Consider the following 14869-nt stretch of genomic DNA (forward strand, 5'->3'; position numbering starts at 1 on the left):
GCTGTTGTGAAGTTATTAATGGCTGCCTCATTGTGAAGTCTGAAGGTGACTTTAGTAGTGTCTTGGGGTAATTTACCAAGAGTTGTTATGAGGAAAGTCGGGTAGTGGTCTGTGGTATTATCTGTAATTATGCCTGATTTTAAAGGGGATATGGTGTTGGTCCAGATGTGGTCAAGTAGGGAAACACTAGTCTCTGTAACTCTTGTAGGTTTTGTTACTGTTGGTAGCAACATACAGTTACTCATTGTGTTTGTGAATTCAGTAACGTGTGCGTCCTGGTCTTGCAGGAGATTTATATTGAAGTCACCTGAGAGTAGGGTGATTAATTTCCAAAATGTAGTCTGTTCCATTTACAACAGTTTAGTCATTAATTTTTTTAAAGTGTAAAGCATTGTTTTGTATCTGAAAAGTGATTTTTAGGGCTTTTAGTAACCAGGCTTTAACTAACCAGCCAGGCTTTGTTAATTCAAGATGGCCAGCATGGACAATGTAAATTAGCTGAGAATGCCTGTCACAATTATCACAGTACACAATTAAGGAAATAGCAGTAACTTGTTTAATCTAATTTTGCAGTGTTACAGTACAATACAGAGGAAATAGCACTGCCTAAACAAATCTAATCTTCCCCTCACCATGCATGTTGGCTGTCTTGGACCAACAACTACCTCAGGCTGCCTATTTGTTTCAGGCACATAATGCTATAAAATTATTGGAACTTTCTTTAACATGCTGCGGATGAAACTAAGTTTGATAATCGGTTTGTTTTGGCATTCAGTATGTTTGGTACTTTCCTTTGTATTCACCATGGTGATTCAGCATTGAAAGCCTTTGTTTGACGAGTTATAGTTCTGCATAGTTACTAGCTACACATCTGTTCTTCTCATTGGAACAATTAAGCACACTGTAAAGTTACTGTATACAGTACAGTACCATTATTGGAGAAACTTGCTACCTTTTTTCAGTAAATAAAACTAGTAAACTGAATAGGAAACAAATCCCTACAATTTTATTAATTCAAACTCTAGATTATAAATCAGGATACTGTAATTATATATTGTCATAATTCACAGTAAATATCCTGTAATAGATAATATTGTATTGGCCAAATAATTATTGAAATATTGGACTATAGTTATGTAAAATGTGTTTCTCAGTCATCCCAAATCTTAAACTGAGGCTTATTCATCTCCATAACTGGCACATGGATGTAAATCGGTTCTAAAAACTAAAATATCGAATTTATTTACAAAGATGCGTACATTAGGTATGTACAGTGGAACCTCGGTTTTTGTGATTAACCCTTTGAGGGTTTTCGTCGTACTAGTACGTCTTACGCGTAGGGGTTTTTGACGTACTAGTACTCATAAATTCTAGCGGCCTCAAATCTAGTGGGAGAAAGCTGGTAGGCCTTCATATGAAAGAATGGGTCTATGTGGTCAATGTGCACAGTCTAAAAAAAATCCTGCAGCACACAGTGCATAATGAGAAAAAAAAAACTTTTACCATTTTTTTTGAATAAATCAGCGACTTTGCAGTGTATTTTCGTATGGTATTTATTGTTGTATTCTAGTTTTCTTGGTCTCATTTTATAAAATGGAAGACATATTACAGAAATCGAGATGATTTTCACTGGTTTTACAAAGAAAAGTGCCTTGAAATTGAGCTCAAAGTAGCAGAAATGTTCGATTTTTACCAAACTTCAAAAGTAAACAAATCGTGCCAAGCGTGCAATACACGTCAACTGGTGAGTCTAATATTCTTTCACAAGTGCACCAATAATATTTATACCATTTCTTACACTAATGCAGTAGTCTGCATAACAGTAAATCTTCTATTTTTTGTGAGAATAAAAATTCAAAGTGGAAAGCAAAAGAATATAAGAGGGGCCTTGAGACGTGACTAATGACCAGAGGAAATGTCATTTTAGTGCCAGGAATGTCTTTCTTGTTTATTCTGGACCCTATTCGGAAATTGGCATCTTTTGAAATTTGTGTGAAATTGGCAAAATTGCTAAATTCTGACCACTGTACTGGATAGTTGAATTTCATAAATGAGTGGTTTCTTGCACCCATTCGATAGAAAAAATGGAGTTCTAGCGAAATATTCATGTTTTTTGTCGACTAGTACAGTGAAATTGGCCGAAAATGGGGCTCAAAGTGGGCAAAATCGCCGATGCGTAAACATCGCCGAGACCGCTAACTTTGCGAGAGCATAATTCCGTAAGTTTTCTATCAAATTTCAAACTTTTGGTGTCTTTATGATCGGGAAAAGATTCTCTATCTTTTCATAAGAGAAAATAATTTTTTTTTTTTTTAAATTTGGCCGACCCTGAGAACGAGTTTCGGAGAGGGCCTGTCGACCCTCAAAGGGTTAATCCGTTCTAGAAGGTTGGTCGAAATTTGAAATGGATGAAAACTGAAATAATATTTCCCATTAGAAACAATGTAAATCCTATTAATCCGTTCCAGACACCCAAAAATGTTAACAAAAAATGCATTTTATAGAGAATAACTATACAGTCCCCATCCCTTTATCCGAAACCCTTGGGGCCAGCAGTGTTTCGAATTCCAGAATGAAGGTGGGGTCTAGGCCATCAGGCCTGTTGCAGTGTTCCTCCTTTCCTATGTTGTTCTGTACCCACAACATCAGTCATACCCAGCTCTTGTAGGTTGATGGACTGAACACATTGACTCCAGGCTGAGGGACTGATTGCCTCTAACTCCTCTTCTTACACCTTTCTGCTTTGTATTGTACTGATGAAGCCACTGTGGCAAAACGTTTCCTCAGTAAAGATTCCCATATGTTGCATAAGTATCTCAGTCTTCAACAGAATATTTGCCCAACTCAATTTTCAATGCTACCCAAGCAATAAGCTTTGATAATTCTATTTACTCATGTGCAAGTCCCACTCACATGCAACCCCTCTCAATCAATCATAAGAACATAATAAAGGAGGAACACTGCAATAGGCCTGTTGGCCCATACTAGGCAGGCCTTTGCAAATCAAACTCACTAACAGAATGAACTCTACTCAAGCAATAGAATTGTCAAGAGCTTATTGCTTGGGTAGAGTTTATTCTGTTAGTAGGTCAGATTTGTGAAGGACCTGCCTTGGCCAACAAGCCTATTGCTGTGTTCCTCCTCTGTGTTCTTATGAGTGAGAGGGGTTGAATGTGAGTGGGACTTGCTCATGAGTAAATAGAATTATCAAAGCTTATTGCTTGGGTAGCATTGAAAATTGAATGCGACTTTGTAAATGGTCCAAGTCGGACCGAAACGTCATCGTAAGCTCCTCTCTTCTATGTGTGGGTTATTTGTGTATTATGTTAGTGGGATGGATTGCGAAGGACCTGCCTAGTATGGGCCAACTGGCCTGCTGCAGTGTTCCTCCTTTCTTATGTTCTTATGACACAACTGGCGACGTTGGAGCTATGTAGAGATAACTGACGCTCTACACTCCATGAAAAAACTTCAGTTTTTGGAACTTTTCAAATTTCAGAATTTCAGATAAAGGGATGGGACTGTAGTTTTACATACAGAAAACAACAAGAAATAAATACAAATGACTAATGAAATGGGTAAATGAACATTTAACATCATTTTTACCTTTACTGAAGACTCTTGTTGGCATATGGAAGACGGCAAGGAGGGGAGAGGTTATTGTTTGGAAGGGGACTCCCCATCCATAAGGAATTCAGGTATCAAGGCCCTATCCAGGGCTAATTCACTTCTTTGTCTTTTACTGGTACTATAACCAGCTTGAGAGCCACTGGACCCCTGTTGCGCAAAAAAAAATGTCCAGAGAGGTTTGTTCCTGGCATCTCTAAGCTTTGCCTAAAAATGGGACAAGGCATTGTCATTAAACATGTTGCAGAAACGGCTTACAACAGCTTTGTTAGGGTAATATTTCTCCACAAAACTTTGCAACTCATTCCACTTTGCACACATGTCCTTAATCTGTTTTGTTAGCACATTTACCCCTTTCACAACATCAGCTTCCTTGATTTATTTTTTCTTCACCAGGATGAAACTGATCATTGATGTGGACTTCGCATACATCCTGGCGAGATCAACCACGCATACACCACTCTTGTACCATACATTGCTATGATTTTCTTGAATTCTATTGTGTTTCTCACCGCCTTTATCAAAGGGCTGGCACTCAGAACATTCTTTGGCCCCATGGTGGCTTATTTAGCAGTTACACTCAATAAACAAGGACGAAAAAGAATGGATTACGAAATGTTTCAGATGAATGCTCGGGGTGATGCTCACAACGAGAAACAAAGTAGACCGAGTTACAAACGCATGGGATGCTTTGTGTGGGTGCTAGATTCCAGGAAATGAGTGACTGAGTCACGTGGGCAGGCGGACAAGTTTGGTATGGACCATTTTCAACTATACGAAAACCAAGCGGATGTACAAAAACTGGGACAAATTTTCGACAAAAAAGTAGCCGAAATCTGAATCGTACAAAAACTAGAGCATACGAAAACCAGGGTTTGACTGTATTAGAATAAGATCGCCTTAAATAGGTGATATCACAATAACCACATTGAAGAAAATAGTGAAATTCCAAGCACTTTAAAAAAGTTGGGAAAAGTAGTGGGGTAGGGGGGTTTCTGAAAGGTTCCAGAGCCTGATTAAGATACATGAAATTGTTGACAATTGCCTCTAGCCAATAAGTGAACTCATTGTAATCCTCAAGTAACCAGAGAGCCCTAACTCCTTCCCAAGGTAAGTGAGAAGTTGAGATGTGAAGCATTGTAGTTCTGAACTTGGGAGAGGGTGTTCTCGGTTGTTTGCAAGTAGAAATAGAGTAGACACTTTCATGTATGTATAAAAAAAATGGAAGATATGGTAAGTCATAAGTAAATAAATGTCCAGAAAGAGCCAGTCTATAGCATACTAAAAGCAATCCAAGTCCCTCCATTATTTTGATGGATTATTGGGTTTGCTTTTGGAATGGTAGGGGTCTTAACAAAGAAACAGTTAATTTCTTTGCAAGGTTACATTTGAGATTATGAAATTACAATAATGGGGTAACACTTATTCTTGTGGAACCCCACACATGTACTACAGCTGAGGTGAAAGGGGAGAATAAATAGAAATTGCTCTTGGTTTATGTGTTTTTAAGTCATATGATAATTACAGAAGCTATTCCACCTTTGTAGTGTGTGATACAGGTTGGCCATCACTAATCTGGCAATCAGCAATTTGGTTCCATCAGTAATCTGGCACTAATTTCGGCTAGCTTATTTTCAAATTTCCGGGGTCGCCACACCAACTTGCTGCTACTGTTTGGTGGCGCTACTTGCTGCAAGAGTCATTCCAATTTCTTTTTCTCCGTTTATTGTTATAACTTTCTCACTTCTAGCCCTAGCCATGGTTCTAATGAATAAAAGAAATGCTTCTTATTATGTAAAGCACATGCACCATACATTGTCCATAAAAGATAAAGTGACTTTGAAGCCACTGTTGGTCACCATGAGCTTAGCTCACTCAGATAAGCTGTGACTGGTAAATTTGGGCCTATATATGCGAGAATAGGTCTGTGGTAAGTGTGCACTATATAAAAAAAATCCTGCAGCATGCAGTGCATAATGAGAAAAGAACTGCATTTGTATTTATGGTGTAAACCCGGCTTTGTGGTGTATTTTTGTATGGTTTTATTCTTTTTTTTTCTCTCTCTCTCAATAGAATAGAAAATATATTACATAAATAGATATAATTTTGATTGGTTTCATGCTGGAAAGTACATACCTTAAATTTGAGCTCAAAGTAGCAGAAATATTAAATTTTTGCCGATTTTCAAGACGTTACTGTCCATTGTGTGTCCAACTGGCCAGTCTAATACAGTCACAAATGGATTGACATTATTTATACAATTATTACAATAATGCAGTATGCATAACAGTAAATCTATTTTTTTTGTGTGAATAAAAATTCAAAATGGAAAGTAAGCATAATATAAGAAGGGCCTGGAGACATGACTAATGAGCAGAGAAAATGTTATTTTAGTGCTAGGAATGTCTGCACTTGTTTATTCTGGACCCTATTTTGAAATTGGCATCTTTTGAAATTTGTGTGAAATTGGCCAAATTACTGATTTCTGACCACTATTGGGTAGTTGATATAGGTGAATGGGTGGTTTCTTGTACTCAGTCGACAAAATAGAAGGAATACTAGCAAAATAGCCGAGTTTGGTAGACTGGAACAATGAAATGGGCCAAAAATAGGGTGTAAAGTGCGTGAAATCGCCAGTGCATAAATATTGCCGTTGGGTTAAGTATTCTACCCTAACCATTCTGTAATCTGGCACCCTACAGGTCCCGATGATGCCGGATTAGTGATGGCCAACGTGTACTTAATTACTACCGGCAATGCATTTTCTAATTACCACATTTTGCAGAATTCCAGGAAGCTTTCTCCATCTTTGATCAAAAGGGTGATGGCAAAATCCAGGTATCACAAATTGGAGAGGTATTGAGAGCACTTGGCCAGAATCCCACAGAATCAGATGTAAAGAAACTTTCTCATCAACATCGACCAGGTGAGAAATTTTTATATTAGTGTAGTAGTGCTGGTTAATTATTGCCATTATTTAACTTAACCTCCTGGATGGAGGTGATCTACAATTATTATAGGACTAGCAATCCTAATTTTTATTTAACAAAAAATTATTTTTTTTTTTTTTTTTTTTTTTTTTTTTTTTTTATCACACCGGCCGATTCCCACCAAGGCAGGGTGGCCCGAAAAAGAAAAACTTTCACCAACATTCACTCCATCAAGGTCTTGCCAGAAGGGTGCTTTAAACTACAGTTTTTAAACTGCAACATTAACACCCCTCCTTCAGAGTGCAGGCACTGTACTTCCCATCTCCAGGACTCAAGTCCGGCCTGCCGGTTTCCCTGAATCCCTTCATAAATGTTACTTTGCTCACACTCCAACAGCACGTCAAGTATTAAAAACCATTTGTCTCCATTCACTCCTATCAAACACGCTCACGCATGCCTGCTGGAAGTCCAAGCCCCTCGCACACAAAACCTCCTTTACCCCCTCCCTCCAACCCTTCCTAGGCCGACCCCTACCCCGCCTTCCTTCCACTACAGACTGATACACTCTTGAAGTCATTCTGTTTCGCTCCATTCTCTCTACATGTCCGAACCACCTCAACAACCCTTCCTCAGCCCTCTGGACAACAGTTTTGGTAATCCCGCACCTCCTCCTAACTTCCAAACTACGAATTCTCTGCATTATATTCACACCACACATTGCCCTCAGACATGACATCTCCACTGCCTCCAGCCTTCTCCTCGCTGCAACATTCATCACCCACGCTTCACACCCATATAAGAGCGTTGGTAAAACTATACTCTCATACATTCCCCTCTTTGCCTCCAAGGACAAAGTTCTTTGTCTCCACAGACTCCTAAGTGCACCACTCACTCTTTTTCCCTCATCAATTCTATGATTCACCTCATCTTTCATAGACCCATCCGCTGACACGTCCACTCCCAAATATCTGAATACATTCACCTCCTCCATACTCTCTCCCTCCAATCTGATATTCAATCTTTCATCACCTAATCTTTTTGTTATCCTCATAACCTTACTCTTTCCTGTATTCACCTTTAATTTTCTTCTTTTGCACACCCTACCAAATTCATCCACCAATCTCTGCAACTTCTCTTCAGAATCTCCCAAGAGCACAGTGTCATCAGCAAAGAGCAGCTGTGACAACTCCCACTTTGTGTGTGATTCTTTATCTTTTAACTCCACGCCTCTTGCCAAGACCCTCGCATTTACTTCTCTTACAACCCCATCTATAAATATATTAAACAACCACGGTGACATCACACATCCTTGTCTAAGGCCTACCTTTACTGGGAAAAAATTTCCTTCTTTCCTACATACTCTAACTTGAGCCTCACTATCCTCGTAAAAACTCTTCACTGCTTTCAGTAACCTACCTCCTACACCATACACTTGCAACATCTGCCACATTGCCCCCCTATCCACCCTGTCATATGCCTTTTCCAAATCCATAAATGCCACAAAGACCTCTTTAGCCTTATCTAAATACTGTTCACTTATATGTTTCACTGTAAACACCTGGTCCACACACCCCCTACCTTTCCTAAAGCCTCCTTGTTCATCTGCTATCCTATTCTCCGTCTTACTCTTAATTCTTTCAATTATAACTCTACCATACACTTTACCAGGTACACTCAACAGACTTATCCCCCTATAATTTTTGCACTCTCTTTTATCCCCTTTGCCTTTATACAAAGGAACTATGCATGCTCTCTGCCAATCCCTAGGTACCTTACCCTCTTCCATACATTTCAAAAACAGAATACTAGTTGAATAGTTGAAAACTATGTACCAAATACCAGAATTTATTTGCTAAGCTATTACATATAGTTATCTGTTATCCTATAGCGTACTGATTTTTTTTTTTTCAACAAACCGGCCGTATCCCACCAAGGCAGGGTGGCCCAAAAAGAAAAACGAAAGTTTCTCTCTTTAAATTTAGTAATTTATACAGGAGAAGGGGTTACTAGACCCTTACTCCCGGCATTTTAGTCGCCTCCTACAACACGCATGGCTTACGGAGGAAAAATTCTGTTCCACTTCCCCATGGAGATAGGAAATAAACAAGAACAAGGACTAGAAAGAAAACAGAAGAAAACCCAGAGGGGTGTGTATATATATGCTTGAAGATTGAGACACTTATGCAGCATATGCTTGTACATATACATGTAGTGTGACCTATGTGTAAGTAGAAGTAGCAAGATGTACCTGAAATCTTGCATGTTTATGAGACAGAAAAAAGACACCAGTAATCCTACCATCATGTAAAACAATTACAGGTTTCCGTTTTACACTCGCTTGGCAGGACGGTAGTACCTCCCTGGGCAGTTGCTGTCTACCAACCTACACCTAACAGCGTACTGATTTGTGTAAAAGAAACTGGATGGAGTACTAATGATAAAGAAATGATTGTGAATGTTATGATTTCGGAAAGGATTTAGGAAAGGGATATGATAGGGGGATAGGGAAGCAATGTGGCAGATGTTACAAGTGTATGGAATAGGTGGTAAGTTATTTAAAGTAGTTAAGTGTTTGTGAAAGATAGGCTCAGGTTAGGGTATGTAGGAGAGAGGTAGATTTTCCATTAAAGTACCCCTCAAGGAAGGTTCCTTGACGTTGGTGAGGGGCTCTTGATGTAGGGAATTGGATCTGTGCTCCAGTTCCCTGAATTAAACCTGAATGCCTTCCACATCCCCCCCCCATAGGCGCTGCATAATCCTATGGGTTTAGCGCTTCCCCTGATTATAATAATTCAATTAAAGTAGGCCTTAGATGGGGATGTGTGATGTCACAATAGTTGTTTAACATATGTATAGATGGGGTTGTAGAAATAGTAAACACTAGGATGTTGGGGAGAGGTATGCCATTAAAAAAATGAATAATACAAAGTGAGAGCAGCACAGTAGCTTTTCTGCCAATGACAGGGTTCTTTTTGGGAGATTTTGACAAGTTACAAAGGTTGGTAGATAAACTTGAGAGGGTATGCAAAAGAAAGAATTTAAAAGTGACAGCAGAGTGATGAGAGTAACAAAAAATTTAGGTAATGAAAGACTGAACATCAGGCTGGAAGGTGGAAGTAAGTGTGTTAGGATATTTGGGAATGAACTTGGTGGCAGTCTATGAAAGATGAAGTGAACCATAGAATTGATGCGGGGGAAAAAAGTTAGGTGGTGCATTGAAGTATATGTGGAGATGAACCTTATCCATGGAGGGCAGTGTTGTATGGCCCTTGTGAGTTTAGCACTTATGATTATAGTAGTATCCATGGAGGCAAAAAGGAGAATGTGCTAGAGTACGTATAGTGTTACCAGCACACTTATGTGGTTGTGAATTATCAAAATTAATCAATAAACTACCAGGGTTATACATCACATGTGGTTGTAAAGCCTAGGTTTTAAACATTGCAGTGAGGAGGCAGTGGTGATATGTCAGAGGGAAATGTGTGGTGTGAAAATTGTGCAGAGAATTCATAGTTTGGGGAATAGGTGAAGTTACCATAAGTATTATTCAGAGGGCTGAGTAGTAGTTATTGAGGTGGTTTGGAGGGTGTATGAAGCTGGAGTGGAGGGATAGTGGGTAGGGGTCATTCTAGGAAAAGTTAGACGGAGGGGGTAAAGGGGGTTTAGTATGCAAGAGGCTTGTACATCCAACAGGCTTTTGTGAGTGTTAGGAGTGGAGGCAAGTGGATTTTATGATTTAATGTGCTGTCAGTGTGTGAGCAAGGTAACATTTACGATGGGATTCAGGGAAACCAGTTAACTGAACTCGAGTCCTGGAGGTGGGGAAAGTACAGTGCCTTTCATCCTGAAAGAGGGGTGGGAATGCTGTAGTTTGGAGGATCATCTGAATTGACATCAGCATGCTTCTGAAAAGAAAGTGATTGAATGAATGATGGTGAAAGTGTGGTGTTCTTGGGTCACCCTGCTTCAGTGGAAGACAGTTGGTGTGTTAAGAAAAAATTTCAGGGGAGTACAGGAATCGAACTTGGAGTAAAGCAGAATACCAACCTACTGCTTTAGTGACGTTCTCAAACTAGTTATTTTTTAGTATATACTGAAGTCTGTAACTGTGACCCAACTTAAATTTTTTAGAGGCCTACACAACCAGTGTCAAGTTCTTGATCCAAATGTATTATGTATGATCCAGAAAAATAAAACAGTTGTAATATTTCAGGTGAGTAGAGCAGATTATTATTATTATAATAATGGAGAAGCGCTAAACCCATAGAATTATACAGCACCTGTGGGGGGGGGAATGGAAGGAATTCAGGCTTAATTCAGGGAACTGGAGCACAGATCCAATTCCCTAGATCAAGAGCCCCTCACCAGCATCAAGGAACTTCCCTTGAGGTTTTTTCTGGCTTATAGGCATTGCATTTAAGACTGTAGCTAAATTCTGGCATTGGTTGTGTTAGCAAGTTTTTTGTGATTAAATAAAGTTGGGTCATAATTAGGGACCTGTTGAGCTTTCCAGTGTTTTGAAGTTTCTAGCTTGAGAATACCTTGTAGCCTTCAGGGTCATGTCACTTTGAGCAGTGGTTTGGCATTGTCTACTCCAGATCTGTTCCCTCCACTCTAAATTATTACAATGATTTATTAAATTTCAAGCTCATACATATGTATGTATTTTTCATTTTTGTTTTTTTTTAGACGAGAGAATCAGCTTTGAAGTGTTTCTGCCTATTATGCAGACCATCTCACGCCAGCGTCCAGTCGACACAGCTGATGACTTCATTGAAGGTCTTCGTCACTTTGACAAGGATGGAAATGGCTACATTTCTTCTGCCGAACTTCGTCATTTGATGACTCATTTGGGTTTGTAGTTCATATACCTTTTTCAGATGCATTGGCTAAAATTCTAGTATGATTACCTATTTGTAGCTACTAGACCATAATTATTATATCTTCTCAGTGTTCATTTACAATTCTCAATTAAATTTAAGTTATCAATACTCACAATCATAACATGATTGCAAACAAATTGCAGAATGGGTGGGGCTTGAATCCATGGCAAGTGAGTCAAAAAACTTCCAAGCCAGTGTGCTAATTACTCAGCTGGCTGTAATAAAATTTATCCAACCAGATGTACTTTTGTACAGAAATACACCTAGTTGGATGAATCTTGTTAGAGCCAGCTGGCCGAGTGTCTAGCATACTGGCCTGTGAGTTCTAAAACTTGCCTGCCATGGGTTCAAGCCCCACCATCTATGACTTGATTAAGTTTTCATTGGTTGTTGCACTTAATTGACTACACCCTTTTGTATCCTATTCGAGTATTCATATCCCTTGATTTGTTTCCTTGCTTTCTTCCCCTCTTTTTCAAAAGTAATTAACTACGGTTATTCAAATGTTCTTATAATCAAATTTTAATTTTTTTCAAAAAGTATCCTAGTAACATATTGCTGAAATTTACATACACTACAATATAAATTTAGGTTTCCTATCTATGTTAAGTAGTATTAGTATAACTTAACTGGTATTTTTTTGGTATGGGGAAGTGAATTTAACAGTACAGTACTCTATCAATATTTATGAAGAAATGCTGATATTCTTTACGTGTTCGTTCTTGTATGCTGTTAGCCAATGAGACACTTTTTTTTAAATTTTCATAATTAATATTTCTTTTTAGCTCTTAGGAGCAATATTTTTTTTTTAGGTATAACAATACTATCACCACATACAAATTTTCCCCTAACAAGTGGTATATATTATTATATGGTTGTAAGTAGACAATACGTATAGCAAAGAATCTTTTATTATATAGTTGACCTTGAACAGTGTTTTTCTTGCGAGTTTTAGACCTTCTTTAAATATTTTGCCTTTTTTTTTTATGATTAAAAGATTTTGATCGTACAGTATTTTCATTATCAAACTAATAGTGAATTCCAAGACTTTAATTAGTTTTTTGTAGCCTCTTGTACTTACTCATATATGAAAGCTTTGCATACTAACATTCAGTAAGAAAGCATTCATCCTTTAATTAGAAATACCTATTCATATTATGTATTTAAAGTATTATACAGTATATACCAAATAGTATCATATAGTAAATATGTAATATACTGTATGTACTATAAAAGTGTAATGCTATACTGAAAAGTAAATAAATAAGTATTTACTTTTGTAAATGTGGACATAACAGCTGGAGGAAAAAATAGCTCCAACTGAAAGGCATTTTTGTCAAATCGGAAATCTTTCATATGAACCTAAACAAGGATAGTAAGGCAAATCAAGCGTTTTCTTGTGCAACTCTTGTGTAGATTTTTACATTTAGACAAATAAGGCTACATTGAAAAGGAGATTTGAGTTTTGTCATATTCTTTATATAGATTTTTAAACTTGATATTTTTCTTCTTTCAGGTGAAAAGTTGACTGATGAAGAAGTTGAGCAGTTACTAGCTGGCCAGGAAGACTCTCAAGGCAATGTTAACTACGAAGAATTTGTTCGTCTTGTGCTTAATGCTTAGATTGAGGCATGAGCTATAAGACCCATATTGGTTTACTGCTTGTTTTCAAATATAATAATGTTAAGTTACGAGAGTAAATGCTATCAATATTTATATTACTGAATAATAAATCTTGCTTAGACAGTTACATTCCTGTTAGCTTAGAAGATGATCTGGTTATGTAGGCGAGTGTTTTTCTAGCGAGTTTTAGACCTTCTTTAAATATTTTGCCTTTTTTTTTTTTTTATGATTAAAAGATTTTGATAGTACAGTATTTTCATTATCAAACTAATAGTGAATTCCAAGACTTAAATTAGTTTTTTGTAGCCTCTTGTACTTACTCATATATGAAAGCTTTGCATACTAACATTCAGTAAGAAAGCATTCATCTTTTAATTAGAAATACCTATTCATATTATGTATTTAAAGTATGTATCTTGAAAATGACAAATAATGTGAACAGGTTGTTGAAGAGGGTAATGTGCCTACAAAATTTTATAAATATTAAATTTTGTATAGTTTTGCTTTAGTTTTTATTTTTTCCCACTTAAATTTACTGGGTCATAATATTATCTTGCAATAAGGATTCTGTTATTAAAAGTATCAGGCAGATCATTAGGAAGCAACTCTGGATAATCACCAGTGATAATGCTGTAACTTAGAAGTTAGGTTGTCTTAAATTGCCAACAAACATTAATATGGTACCTCTACTGTATGACCTGCACAGGTTTAAGTTACCTGTAAGCAATTTCTCTATCTCCCACAGCAGTGGTGACCTTAGTTCAGGTTATGTGGCTCCTCTCATTCCATAGGCACTATATGTCCTCTGTAGGCCTAGTGCTTCCCCCCTGTAAAAAAAAAAAAAAAAAAAAAAAAAAATCAGCGATGGCAACTTCTACCAACCCTTGTACGAACTCATAACCTGGAACCACTTTCGGGCAATAGCCTGAGCTGTATAGCCCTTGTGGCTTAGCGCTTCGTTTTGATTACAATAATAATAATTGTAGCCTGAACCTAGTAGGGGTTCTGCCTATTACCTCTGGTACTTCTGACCCCCACTACTATGGAACCAGCTTCACCTACATTACTTCATCGATTTTCCGTGCATCAAAGGCTGGAGTAACTCGAGGCCACCCGAGAACAATGTGACAATACTAACGTAGCACAAGCACACCTCAGTCGTGGAAATATCTCCAACAGAAATCTTCCAAGACATTAAATATGATTTCACTACAACCAAGAAACCTTAACCCTTTCAGGGTCCAAGGCGCAAATCTGGAGTCACGCACCAGTGTCCAAGAATTTTCAAAAAAAAAATTTGTTATTTTTTCTTATGAAATCGTAGAGAATCTTTTTGTGAAGGTAATAAAACAAAAAGTAAGAAAATTGACGAAATTATGCTCTCGCGAATTTTGATGTGTCAGCGATATTTACGAATCGGCGATTTTGCTGACTTTGACTCCCATTTTAGGCCAATTACATTATTCCAATCAACCAAATTCTTAGCTATTTCACTAGTATTACTTCTATTCTATCGATTGAGCACAAGAAATCGCCAAGTCAACTGTTTCAACTACAAAATAAAGTGATCGGAAATTGGTAATTTGGCCAATTTAACACAAAGTTCAAAATATTCCAATTTCAAAATAGGGTCCAGAATGAACAATGTAGGCATTCCTGGCACTAAACTAACATTTCCTCTGTTCATTAGTTATGTTTTGAGGCTTTACAAATAAATTCCATTTTGATTTTTTATTCACAATTAATTTTTATTCACACCAAAAAATAGAAGATTTACTGTTATGCAATACTGTAATAATTGTATAA

At 37.6% G+C, this 14869-nt stretch overlaps 1 protein-coding gene across 1 annotated transcript in view; it reads left to right on the forward strand.

Annotated features, from left to right (window-relative positions):
- The window catches only part of Mlc-c (Myosin light chain cytoplasmic), a 30947-nt gene extending 17382 nt beyond the window's left edge, over nt 1-13565 (forward strand). Inside the window, exons 3-5 of the mRNA XM_053773930.2 lie at nt 6413-6553; nt 11247-11411; nt 12957-13565. Coding sequence (XP_053629905.1) covers nt 6413-6553; nt 11247-11411; nt 12957-13063 — 413 coding nt within the window. The 3' untranslated portion in view covers nt 13064-13565. The remainder of the gene's footprint in view (nt 1-6412; nt 6554-11246; nt 11412-12956) is intronic.
- The last annotated feature ends 1304 nt before the right edge of the window (nt 13566-14869 follow it).

This window comes from Cherax quadricarinatus, chromosome 7, assembly GCF_038502225.1.
Source record: "Cherax quadricarinatus isolate ZL_2023a chromosome 7, ASM3850222v1, whole genome shotgun sequence".
Classification (NCBI taxonomy): domain Eukaryota; kingdom Metazoa; phylum Arthropoda; class Malacostraca; order Decapoda; family Parastacidae; genus Cherax; species Cherax quadricarinatus.